This window comes from Loxodonta africana, chromosome 12 (assembly GCF_030014295.1).
Source record: "Loxodonta africana isolate mLoxAfr1 chromosome 12, mLoxAfr1.hap2, whole genome shotgun sequence".
Taxonomy (NCBI): Eukaryota; Metazoa; Chordata; class Mammalia; order Proboscidea; family Elephantidae; genus Loxodonta; species Loxodonta africana.
This window is the reverse complement of record NC_087353.1, coordinates 12,189,961-12,202,392: the sequence shown is the minus strand read 5'-3', so window position 1 is coordinate 12,202,392 and position 12,432 is coordinate 12,189,961. Positions and strand designations below refer to the sequence as shown.

The 12,432-nt window shown below is 41.0% G+C and overlaps 1 protein-coding gene across 6 annotated transcripts in view; it reads left to right on the top strand.

Moving 5' to 3' along the window:
- Positions 1-12,432, top strand: part of EIPR1 (EARP complex and GARP complex interacting protein 1) — a 191,067-nt gene that overhangs the window by 42,312 nt on the left and 136,323 nt on the right. Inside the window, exon 3 of one of the 6 annotated variants that reach the window (XM_023550394.2) lies at positions 2,923-2,962. The exons of 4 other annotated variants lie outside the window; for them this stretch is intronic. In XM_023550394.2, the coding sequence (XP_023406162.1) occupies positions 2,923-2,962 (40 nt within the window). Of the gene's footprint in view, positions 1-2,922; positions 2,963-12,432 lie in introns of those variants that run through there. One more of the 6 variants, XM_064294987.1, reaches the window with a different exon arrangement.

Genomic DNA, 12,432 nt, shown 5'->3' with positions numbered 1-12,432 from the left:
ACATATAATTATCAAGCATTATGGAATTTTGTTCTGGTTGTCCACAGGCTTAGGTAGACTGCTTCCTTTGAGCTACACTGTCTCTTCCTTTAGAGTCAGAAGCTCCCAGAGACCCAGAACTCCTCTTCCCACCGGTCTTTGAAGGCAGCATGACTCTTGTTTTAAACAGTTTCCTAATCTGTCAACCTGTCTAGAAAGAAAGACAAGATTGTGTCTTAGCTCTCATGTCTAAACTCTAGGAATTCCATTTTTTTCTGCCACAGGTGGAACTGAAAGAATTAGTTCCCATGTTCCTCTGTTTTCCAGTGTGAAATGCTCTTTTTTTTTTTTTCTCCTTCATCCATAGTCAAAAGGGAGTTTCAAAGCTGCTTGACTTCTGCTTAACTTTAGCTCTTTGCCTTTAGAAGCTACTCATGGTATCATACCTAATCTACGTCAAATAATCTGTAGCAACTGTCATTCCCCTGGGATCAGGTACCGAACTATTTCTAGTTCTTACGCCTTCAGTAGAGCTTGGAGTTGCAGGATGTAAGCACACCTTGCATAACTTAATAGAGGGGAAAAGAAAAGTTTTAGAGAGATTCCATCTGTTCTATAAACGGGCACGTATGCTCGGTTTTCTGCGCTTAGCTCTCCTGTAAATCACCAGGCTTCCACACGGCAATAAATTAAATCTGGATTAAATCCGGCAACATTACAAAGTTAGATGAAAATGTGTTGCTCAGGTTGTCACCTCATTATAGCAGATTATTTTGTAAAGACCGGAATTGCGCTGCTGTATCCTCGTTCTCTTCCAGTGGTGCTTTTCTTTAATCATGCTTTTTAACCTGTTAATTCCTGGGCTGGTTGAAGGCTTTTTGCAGTAGTTATTACATATTTTGCCATTGTGCTTATTTAGTAGTGTGTGTTTATACCACTACAAAAAAGCTCTTCTTTGAAAGTTATTGACCTTGGAATAGAACCGAGGACCAAAAGAAGCCCTTGTGGTTTGTTGTCCTTAGCGGACCTCAAGTGTCTGTTCTTGCATTTCTTTTCTTTTGCAGCCCCTTACTGCTTTTTGTTTCAGTAAGTTTGCATGATATTCTGATTAGTGGCAGCATCTGTTTATCTAGAAACTGGTTTATCTAGGTTTATCCATAACTTTAGGTGTACATCTTGGTGGTGGTAGTGGTTAAAAAAAACTCGTTGCCAGTTGAGTTGATTCCTACTCCTAGTGACCCTAAAGGACAGAGAAGAACTGCCCCATAGAGTTCCCAACGAGCAGCTGATGGATTTGAACTGCCGACCTTTTGGTGGGTTCGAACTACTGACTTTTTGGTTAGCAGCCGAGCTCTTAACCACTGCGCCACTAACCCAGTGAAATCCAGTGCCGCGCCACTAGAGGGGGTGAACAGAGTGTAGTAAGTACGACCAACCGTTGAGAAGGCAGAGCAGATTGCAGAGGTCACTTCCCATGAATTTTTTAATAGCGACTACCTCTAGCAAAGTATTGTTCTCTTTTAAAGATGTGTGTTGTGTCCTCCTTCACACGTGTACTGAAGTTCTTTTTTATGGCTGTTATTGAGAAGAAAGGAGAAGGGAACCATAGACAAATGGACTCTGGGAAGGAAGACAAGATTGTTTCCTAGCTTTTCTGTCTAAACTCTTAAGAATTCTGTTCTTTGCAATTCTAAAAAAAAATCTAGTGTCTAGTAATGAAATCTGTTTTGGGGAAGGTCAGTCTTCTTTAGAAACCTTGGTGTTGATATTTGTTGTTAACAACAATTGTTTTAAATATATTATTTATTGCAATATGCAAAATCTCGGGAAATTAGTGTAAGTCTGCAATATGATACAACTCTTATTTGTGTATGTGTGCCCGTGTACATAAGTGTATGCACACACAGATACACACACAGAGGAATAAATATCACAGTGGCCTTGCAAATAAACATGGAAAATTTGATTCACTCACAGTTTTTCTAAATGCATATAAAGAAACCTCCCTCTCTACCCTTTATCGCACCATTTAAGAGGGACAGTAAATACAGCAGTGTTAAATTCCCTTTGCACAACTCAAGTAGCTACTTCTCCCAGGCAGAAAGCCACTTGCAGAGTTATGTTCTCTTCACATTTGCTTAGAAAATGATAGAAACTTTACAGTAGTTTAAGGTAACCTAAAAATTGAAACTTTTCAGATCAAACTGTACACCCATCTATCCTGGATAAATCTCTGCTCAGGTGAGGAGCAAGTGGCAGACACAAAGGGTGGCCTGTTGATAGGGATTTATAACTGCCATTGATCTTTTGGCTATTACCTGCGATGATTGTGAAAAATATGTTCTCAGAGGCAGGTTGGTGAGGCGGGGGGAAATGTCTGTACAATTAAATCTTTTGGAACTTTTTCTAGATGGATGAAAAAAAAATTTTTTTAAACACCAACTTTCCTTTCTGCAAATTTGACAAGAAAATGCATCACTATAAAAGCAAAAGAAGGAAACATGTCCAGGGTAGAAGATACCTCAGCAATCTGGTGCAAACTTATGAAGTAAAAGTAGAGCTTGATAGTAGCTGACATTAGATATCAAATTAGTGGTAAGATGTGGAAATGGCAATGATGAGAAAAGGGTGCGTTTCCGTAAGGAGACTGGCCTATAAAAAAATATACGTACTGACAATAAAAGTAACACCTTTAGTTCTTGATTTGGAGTTTACCCTGGAAGGCTGTGTAGGTGGCAACCTGAAAAAAATCCTAGGTTACTCAAAGGGAATGATGGAAACTGTTTATATTTCTAATAGTGGTGTCTGTCTCCAGAGTTAACAAGTATTTAATTTTACCTCCTGCCTCACTTTGTTTTCCCCTTGAAAATATGCTTGTATTAGATGTTTAAGTCTTTATGTATCATTTGGCTTCTTATATTTACATTTTTATTCTCATTCAAGGTTTTTGTTCACTACCTTGAGAAGAAAGTCTATGCTGCAGGTAAACTTGAATAGTGAAAATATTTAAAGGTCCTGCATTTTGCTGCTTTATCTTTCCCTCCTTCTGTGTCAGAGTGTGTCTGTGTTTCTGTACCTGCATGCACTGCTTTTCCTAATGGCCCTCGCTCCCTTTTGCTGAATTTCTGAGTCGTGGCAGAGTGCCTTAAAGTCAACAGAGGGCACCAGCAGCCTGCCTCTGTGTCTCTAAGTCACTCTCACATTCTTGGTTGTCTTCTTTCTTTCTTCCATTGTATCACAGTGGGCCATGTCCTAAACCTGCTTCGGTATACCGAAGCATGCATTTTTAAAGGTTTTCATCCACTTCTCTGGCGTTTTCTGTAAATATCTTCAAAGACAGCAAGACCTTGTTTGAAACACACATTTGTGGAATCGGGCTAAATTCTTGAAATCTCACTAAGGTGATAAAAATTAGATTGCTGTTCCTACTTTAGGAATTCATAGGTTTCTGCAGACAAGTAAGTACTGAATTTAATTCCTTTACTCCTGAGCCCTAGGCTCACAAGAGGGCCGAAGTACTAGCCCCTGAGGGCCTTGCAGTCTAATGGCGGAGATAAGGCTAGTGTACCTGAGACAGAGGATGGTAATGTCCTATGTGATCAGCAAGAAGTAGAGATGGCACAGCTGAGGTAAAAGTGCTCTTTAGAGAAGAGACATGCCAGTGATGGCCAGAGTCATTAATTTCCTCTAAGTGTAGGCTGTTGTGACAGGTATTGTGAGTGCAGAGAACACTTAGACCTCAAGATCTGAAATCTTCGAGACTAAGTACAATAGCACTGAACTACCTACGGTTTCCCAAGTGTGATTTCTCATGCCTTTTCATACGCTCTTTCTCTCCCCTGCTCTCCCTCGTGCCCACATGTTGTGAACTCTTCTTCATCTTTAAAGATGCCCTGTAGCTGTCACCTCTTCCTGAAAAGGCTTTTCTTACCCTTCCACCCCAGCGTCCAGATAGAGCCATTACTTCTTCTCACGCTCCGGCGTGAACATTTATAGCACTTCCCACCTGGTGTTCTAATTTCTAAGTCGTGTGTCTCCTCCTCTACTGGACTGGACTTGATACCCCTAGGGGACCTGGAGGACTCTGGGAAAGTGCATTATTTGTCTTCGTGTCTGGAGTGCCTTGCAAACACGTCGTGTCCGGGGTGACCGACCACGTGTCCTGGCTTATCTGCAACAGTTGTGGTTTCTGTGGTTAAGATGCCCCTTGCCCTAGCATCCCTTCCAGTGGGCACTGCTTTTCCTCTTAAAAGTTTCCTAGTTTGGATGATAAGTTTTATAGCTATGTAGTAGCTACTCAGAAAATATTTACAGATTGGATTAACTAAGTTGAACTCTATTGAAATAATAGTCTCAGTGAGACTTAAAAAGATGTACCCTTAGTGGCTTTTCTTTAGGAACATCCTAAGATGTACCAAGCAAATCAGTGGAAGGAAACCTAAGAAAAGATGATTTCTGGAACAGCTTAATTAATCTTAATCTGTGTGCCTAAGAGGAGGAACACTGTACTGGAAGTGAGGTGACATATGTGACCCAAAACAGGTTTGTTAACCTTTCTTCGTCTTCGTTTCCTCAATTAGAAATTAGACATACTAACGGCTTTACATATCTTATGGGGTTATTTTCTAATCTCGTGAGAGTAAATGTAAAAATGCGTTAAAAATTTAAAAAGGAAACTAAATATGAAATGGTCCAGTTTCTTTTGCCAAATCGTTCCTGCTTACTTTCCAAGTAATTCTCTCAACTCTGCAGAGAATTAAAGTGGAAGCAAGAGACAGGAGAGGCAACGAGAGCTGGCTTTTTTGTTAGTGGCACAAGAGTATGGTGGGGAGAGTACCAGAACTGATAGTTAGAAACCCTGGATTCTCATCTTCCCTCTGCTGTTGACTAGATCAGGAAGCTGGTGGTGCAGTGGTTAAAGACCCACGGCTGTTAACCAAAAGGTTGGCAGTTCGAATCTACCAGCTGCTCCTTGGAAACCTGATTGGGCAGTTCTATTCTGTCCTGTAGGGTCGCTGTGAATTAGAATCGACTTGATGACCATGGGTTTTTTGGTTTATACAAACAGTAATGAATAGTGAGAGATTCCCAGTATCTGAGTATACAGTAGGCATCATTGAGTTTATTTTGAGCAAAGGAGAGATTAGAAGGTGCATAGACATTGTTGCAGCTATGACATCCTCTGTGTTGTAGAGCAGCAGCCATAGAAACCCTCTGGTATACACACAGCACAACGTATCAGAAACATCATGTCAGAACAGAATACCTCATGAACGGTCACTGCTTAACAATCCAGCCTTCCCTTTGATGCTTGGTGCCTCTTAAATTTGGGTAGAAAATCTGAAGGGGCAGGTGGCAGTGTGCCAGAAGCCACAGGATAAATGCGGTGTGTCTTTCTATAGGGTCAATTTTATTTAATTTGAGGTGAAAGCATTATTTACAGCCTAAAATGAATGTGGATATATTATGAAGTAGAATGCGAAATTCACATGAATTTCATAAATAAAACATGAGCCTTGCTAAGGGTCCCTTCAGATAATGTCCCCAGATCCTGTTATTCAAACACTTAACGATTTATAAAGCACATTCCCATATCTTGATACGCTTTCTCTTTCCTTTGCCATTGCTGTAGTTTCGTGAAGGCAATGAAAGTAGCACTGCTCTAAGGGATGGGGAGCGGGGTGGGAAATGCACACGGGAAAACTCCAAGTGTAAATCAGAAGGATTTTGTGATGATACCAACCATTTCCCTCCAACAGAAGACAACAGCCGCCTCCCCCTGGGTCCTTTGCACCACTTGCTTATCTTGATTTTCCTCTTCCAAGTCCAGGGGCCCAAAATTGATAGGATGATGATCTTCCCTTGAGGCTCAGCCTTCTTTTTATCTCTGCCTTTCTCTCCAGCTACAGAATCCCAACCCTGACCTACAAGAATGAGACGTAATGGTACCTTAGGCCTGAGTGATGTCCAGGACCAATTGGCTACTTCCATACTGGTGATCCAGGCTGATGCCTAGGGTGGTTTTGTCGTCCTGGACATCACAGCGAGCCTGGAGCTGTAGCCCCATCATCTGTCACCTTTCCCCTTCTGCGCAAGAGTTTGACCTTTGGTTCACGTTCTAGCTCTGCTGCCCTGGGAACCGGATAAGGGTAGTATGTCAGATATGTAGAAACACTGGTGGCGTAGTGGTTAAGAGCTATGGCTGCTAACCAAGAGGTCGGCAGTTTGAATCCACCAGGTGCTCCTTGGAAACTCTATGGGGCAGTTCTACTCTGTCATATAGGGTTGCTATGAGTTGGAATCGACTCGACAGCAGTGGGTTTGGTGCTTTTTTTTTTTTTTTTTTTTTGTCAAATATGTTACTAAGCAGTGTTGCTTACGGTAGAAAAAAAAAAGATTTCTGATTGGTAAACTGCATCTGGCCTGGGGAACTATAAATGATCTATAAATATCTGATGGGCCTCTCTTTGGCCCTCCCTGAGTGTGGTGATTCTTATAGCTGATCATGTCCCTTGTGGGAATCTGGAAGCTATGCTTTCCAAGTTGTTACAATAGTTGGTGGCCTTGTTAACACCTGAGATGTCACGGACAAAGATGATAATTACTGGCCGCTGCGTGGGGTCCTTCGGAAGAGGAATGACTGATGCTGCCCTGCTGCCCAGTGTGCTACCGAATAGTCCACTGCCAAATCTGGTCTGTGCAGAGTCTTATGGGTCTGACAGTTTAGGTGAACCTAGGAAGACCTTCTGGTGGGTCTTTTTTTTGTATCATATCATCTCCTAAAGAGTCAGGAGTGCTCTGACAGAAGTCATTGCAAGTTCCAGTGGGGAAATAAGAAGAATTGGTAAATTATAGTGAGAAGGTCAGGAAAAACTTCTTAGAGAATTAGAATCAGCAGACTATCCAGGGGGCAGTACACATTTAGAAAATGTTTCTAGCATAAATGAATGAATGGGCTAACAATTAATGGATGGGGATCCCTGTGGGCAAGTATAATTTAATGTGTTAAGCAAAAGGCTGCCGTGAAGTGCTTACCTGCTTGAGGTTTGAGTTAAAATCCAAGAAAAGAATTCTAGAGAGGTCGTGAACAGTTGTGTAAAGATATTGGATCAGTATATGGTGGTGGCCCAATATTCCAACCCATGGGACTGTGGCGTGTGTAAGAATATTGGAAACAAAGCGTCATCTTTCCCGTGCCCAAAGACTGAGTGTAAACGTCCTGAAATAGTGTCTCTATTTCTAGTCCCTACACCACAAGAAGACAGTAAAACTGGAAATGGTCCCAAGAACAGCCACAATGATTAATGATGCTTATCTCAAAGCACTGATTGTGTATCCCTCTCATGTGGCAATTAATCATGTTCGCAAAGGTAGCAAGCTATAATGGAAGGGCTACTGGGCTAGAGAGGTCAGAAGATCTGCATCTGGTTGCCATGTTACCACTTGGTAGCTCAATATGTTAGACTAGTTACATGACGTCTCTGAGCCTCAATTTTCTTATCTATAAAATGGGAGGAATGATGTCTGCCTTGACTACTTTATACAGTTGTTGGAATTCATAGTATGACCATGTATATGAAAGGCTTTGAGAATTATAATATTTTAACTATTTTCATTATTATGCAGTTTCTTGCATGTTCTTCTTCCATCATTATGTTTAACACTAGTGCTGTTAATTTAATTTTGTCATATATTTATGCCTTGACTCCAAGTATAGCGAAAGCATCTTTTTTTTTAGCTTTCAAGTTAGAACTTATATGCTGTTAATAAAACCGGGAGCCTTGGTGGCACAGTGGTTAAAAGCTTGGCTGCTAACCAAAAGGCCGGCAGTTTGAAGCTACCAGCTGCTCCTTGGAAACCCTGTGAGGCAGTTCTACTCTGTCCTATAGGGTTGCTATGAGTTGGAATCGACTCGATGGCAATGGGTTTGGTTTGGTTTAATCCTTGTGCTGAGCTCTATACATGAATTGTTCCATACAATCTCCCAGCAAAACTAAGAAACAGGTACTGTCATTAATCCCTATTTGATAAATTATACGCAGAGGTCTGTAAAGGTTATCTGACTTGCCCTGGTAGCAGTGGTGGGGTCAGGTCTCAAACCTAGGCCACCCAGCCAGATGCTGTGACTTTCATGTCCTGCTGTCTTGCCATTGTGGATCCCCAGACTATCTCACCATACATGGTATCTCTCTTCTCCATAAAGATGGACCTTCAACGTATGACTCTTCATCATGGACGGAAAAAAGTACGTTTTGGAGGAGATGTAGAACAGTGTGCTTGTTTCATGCAGGTTGTGGGGATGGTGAGCATGGACTCATTCACCCATATCCCAGACCTGTGCCCCTGGGGTTTGAAAGAGAGAGTGCCAATACGAAGAAAATACTGTGTATGGAGTTCGGAGTAAATTTATGGAACTCTTTACCCTTCGAGATGAAACAGACGGAAAATATAAATAGACTAAGAAAGCGTCTAGGTGAATTCATGGATGTCAGATCCATAATGGACTGTGAAGAGAAACCGGGGATATTGGGGTCAGTTTCCCAACCTTTTGCAGCTGACGACATTACAAAATAGCCGTTGATGCCTCTGTCTGAGATCCAGTACCTGACCGGATGGATCACTGGTCTGACCCAGGGCGGCATTTCTTATGCCTAAAACTTTCAATTTCAGGCTTTCTGGCATACCTATATTGAATGCTTGCGATTATGGAATGAAAATTTATCATTCTAACAGATTATTTATGGTCTTCAGTAGCTAGGTTTCCGCTTTTTCCCTTAAATATAGAAAAGAAGTCTGGTGTAGATTAGTTTATCTGCCAATTTCTGAATCCCGAGAAAGAGCCAGAGGTTATGTGGGCTTTGACGTTCTTGTGTTTTAATTGTGTTTGCCACTTTTGGTTTATATATTTGCTATGGTGACAGTGATGACTGGCATTAAGGTAATGAAAATCCTTATAGCCAGATTATCCAGCTCTTATCAGCATTACAAAAATTACGGTAGCTAACACTCTGAGTGCTTACTGTGTGTCAGGCCATTTTAAATACCTTGTGTGCATTAGCTCACTAAATTCCCATTTTACTGATGAAGAAAATGAGGCATAGTAAGATTGAGTGACTTTCTCAAGGTCACATGTGCAGCAGAAGGGCACAGACTTAGGATTTGGGACTGGAGTCTGGTTCCGGGCTGTACTCTTTGCCATGCTGTGTGATGGCCCCTCTATTCCGTAGAAGTTGGATACACAATGGGAGGGGCTGTTTAAGTCTGAGTAATTTCGCCTAAGGTTGAAGGCCAATTCAGTATATCAGACAATAAGTACTGGATCAGAAAGACTGTTGACTAGAGTTTTGCTGGTAATTTTGCCAAAAATGAACACTGCAATCTTTGGTGCTTAAATTTTCTACATCCCACTTTTGTCACCTGCAAAAAACGAAGGTCAACCTAGGTTATGACTAAGATCCTTTTCCATTTTCAGCTTTAGACCTTCATTCTCATTCCGTATATAGAGAGAGATTTTATTGTAAGACATAATACTAAGTGATCAGGATGGAAAGATGACGCCGTACCAGACTTCAGGAACTCACAGTCTAATGAGGGGGGCAGACACAGGGTACAAGGCCAATGATTAACCTGTTTTATTAGTGCAGTTTAAAGACTGCTTCAGTATCCTCGCAATGCTGTGTAAACAGCCTGAAGTCTATGTCATTCCTTATATTAAGGCGCCAGAGAAAGCAGCGAGAAAGGAGAGGAGCGTTATGGAAAAGTAGCTTTCAGCATCCCAACACTGAACCTTGTTTCCACCAGTGACTAACCTGCAGCTGTCTTTTGGGGCATCTTCCTATAAAATGAGGATGGGATTCCCCAGCGACTCCCAGAGATATCAATATTGTCAATAATTGAGTGTTAGAATACTTAATTTCTAAAAAGAAGTCAATATCTTTTGAACTTATTATGAGGACTCCACAAAATATGGCCCCAGATGAAACATAGGACTATGTCAGATTTTTTGCTCCTCAGAAGCTAACTGAAGCCCTGGTAGCATAGTGGGTAAAAGCAATGGCTGCTAACGAAAAGGTCAGCAGTTTGAATCCACCAGGCGCTCCTTGGAAACTCTGTGGGGCAGTTCTACTCTGTCCTATAGGGTCTCTATGAGTTGGAATCGACTAGATAGCAGTAGGTTTGGTTTGGTTTGGAAGAAGCTAATTAATGAGTCATAGCTTCTATCCATTGAAGGGCCGTGTCATTTAAGCCAGAAAACCTTTGGGAGTAATGCTCTGAAGAAACAGGTGATCTTCTGGCTCTTAGTGTCACCTTTTACGTTCTCTCAGGACTTTATTTTCTTCATCTGTAGAAGGAGGAAACCCTGGTGGCGTAGCAGTTAAGTGCTATGGCTGCTAACCAAAGGGCCAGCAGTTGGAATCCACCAGGCGCTCCTTGTTGACTGAGGCAGTTCTACTCTGTCCTGTAGGGTTGGTATGAGTCAGAATCGACTCGATGGCAATGGGTTATGGTTTTTGTACAAGGAAGGTGCTAAACTAGATAATTCCCAAGATTCTGTAAAGCTCCAAAATTCCAAGCTTCTCTGATTATGGCGAAAAATAATGTATCAGAATATAGTCGTTTTTGTTTAAAGCCACAAATTTCAGTGATCTCATCACATTAAAAGAAAAATTGCATTTATGAATTTAAAGAGTAACTTGGCTTTGTGAAAACAAGCTAAGGGAAGAATTATTTCTCTGGAAAAGAATTATTTTAGGCCCCTTCTTAAGAAATCAGAAGTCTTAGATAAAGTGATTGTGGTTTCTTTGAAAGAATGGAGTACATGAGAGGCAAGGGAAAAATTAGAATCCATTGAAATCATTGTCAAGTAGTCTGCTTAATTACAAAAGAAAAAGAAAGCCAGGAAAGTGCTTTGGTACGTACAAAATCCTGTTGTTTCTAAAGCAGACTAACTGTAAGACCCTGGTTAAAATTTACTTTGCATTTTCTGTGCAGATGTTTAAGGGTGAATACTTTCTCTTTTTTTAGGCTGAGCTAGGAAAGGTGAGAGTTAATTTTTCTCATGATCCTGGCATCAAGTAATAAGACCTTGAAAAGAGAAAGAAATCAAGAAATTATTACAAGAGAACTGTCATTTTGGAGAACTTCCAGAAGAGTTCTTCGGTAGTTCAGGAGTTTCACTGGTGTTGCATTGTTATTTTATTTTGCTGCATGATTTGGTCTGAACCCTTTCCTCCCTGTTCAAATATTTTATGTAAAAGCATCTTGACAATACCAGCCCCTATCTTTAATTTTCACGCCATACCAAGTAAAATATGCTTTGAAATGAAAACGTTTTGTATTTCATCTCAACACTTAAATATGTTGTGGGTTCTGATTTTTCTATGACTAACAAAAATAGAATGGATTAACCTATTTTTGCTGGAATAGCTGTGCACCAACCAAATTGTCAGCTGAAGATTATTTCAACTTTGGAGGCGTAAGCCCAGATGGATTGGAAGTTGACTGAGTCTGCTGAACACTAGAGTGTGTATTTCTTTTGGTCCTTTTTTGGTTGAGTTCCTATGGAAATAATCCATTGAGGTCACTTTGTCCAGAGATAAGAAAACCACATAAAATATCAATCCATCAGAGTTCTGCAGGTTGTGATTTGGGGATCAGATAATTGTTTTGATCCACTTATATTTGATTTAGAGTGTGGATATGCTTATGTCTTATTTTGCTGTAGACTGAAAGTTTCATTGCTGCTTATTCATTTAATAGTTTTCTGGTGATAAATATAGGGTAGCCTAGGCGTAGTGGCTAAGTGCTATGGCTGCTAACCAAATGGTCGGCAGTTCAAGTCCGCCAGGCGCTCCTCGGAAACCCTATGGGGCATTGCATAGGGTCGCTATGAGTCGGAAACAACTCGATAGCACTAGTAGCTAAGAGAAATATAATTCTCTACCACTTACAGCTTATTTGCTCACCTACCTTAGTGCCTAGAGAGGAAGCATGGGGCTGGAGGATCTGCCAACAGAGGGTTTGTGGCCTGGAACTCAGGATGCAGTGGTTTCCTACAAAATGAGGGTGGAATTCACCACTCATTCAGTGAGAGATGGAGGAAAACAACACCAGGCTTGTGGGCACAGACGAAGCTTCCTGGATTGAAGCCAGTACTTTGAGATGTGGCAGAATGTTGAGAAAACAGAAGATAAGGAGTCAGAAGACTTGAGTTTAGGCCCCAACTCCATTGCTAACGGTGGGTGCTTGGTCCAGTCACTTAATATTTTTGACTTTCATCATTATCACCATCCCTATTTTACACATCAGAAATATGACAGTGATGGTAACAATAACAGCTACCATTTAATGCTTATGTGCCAGGAACTGGTCTAAGCGCTTTATGCAGATTATTTAGTTACATCTTTTATTACTATATGCATTTTATGAATGAGAAAATCGTTAAAGGCGATT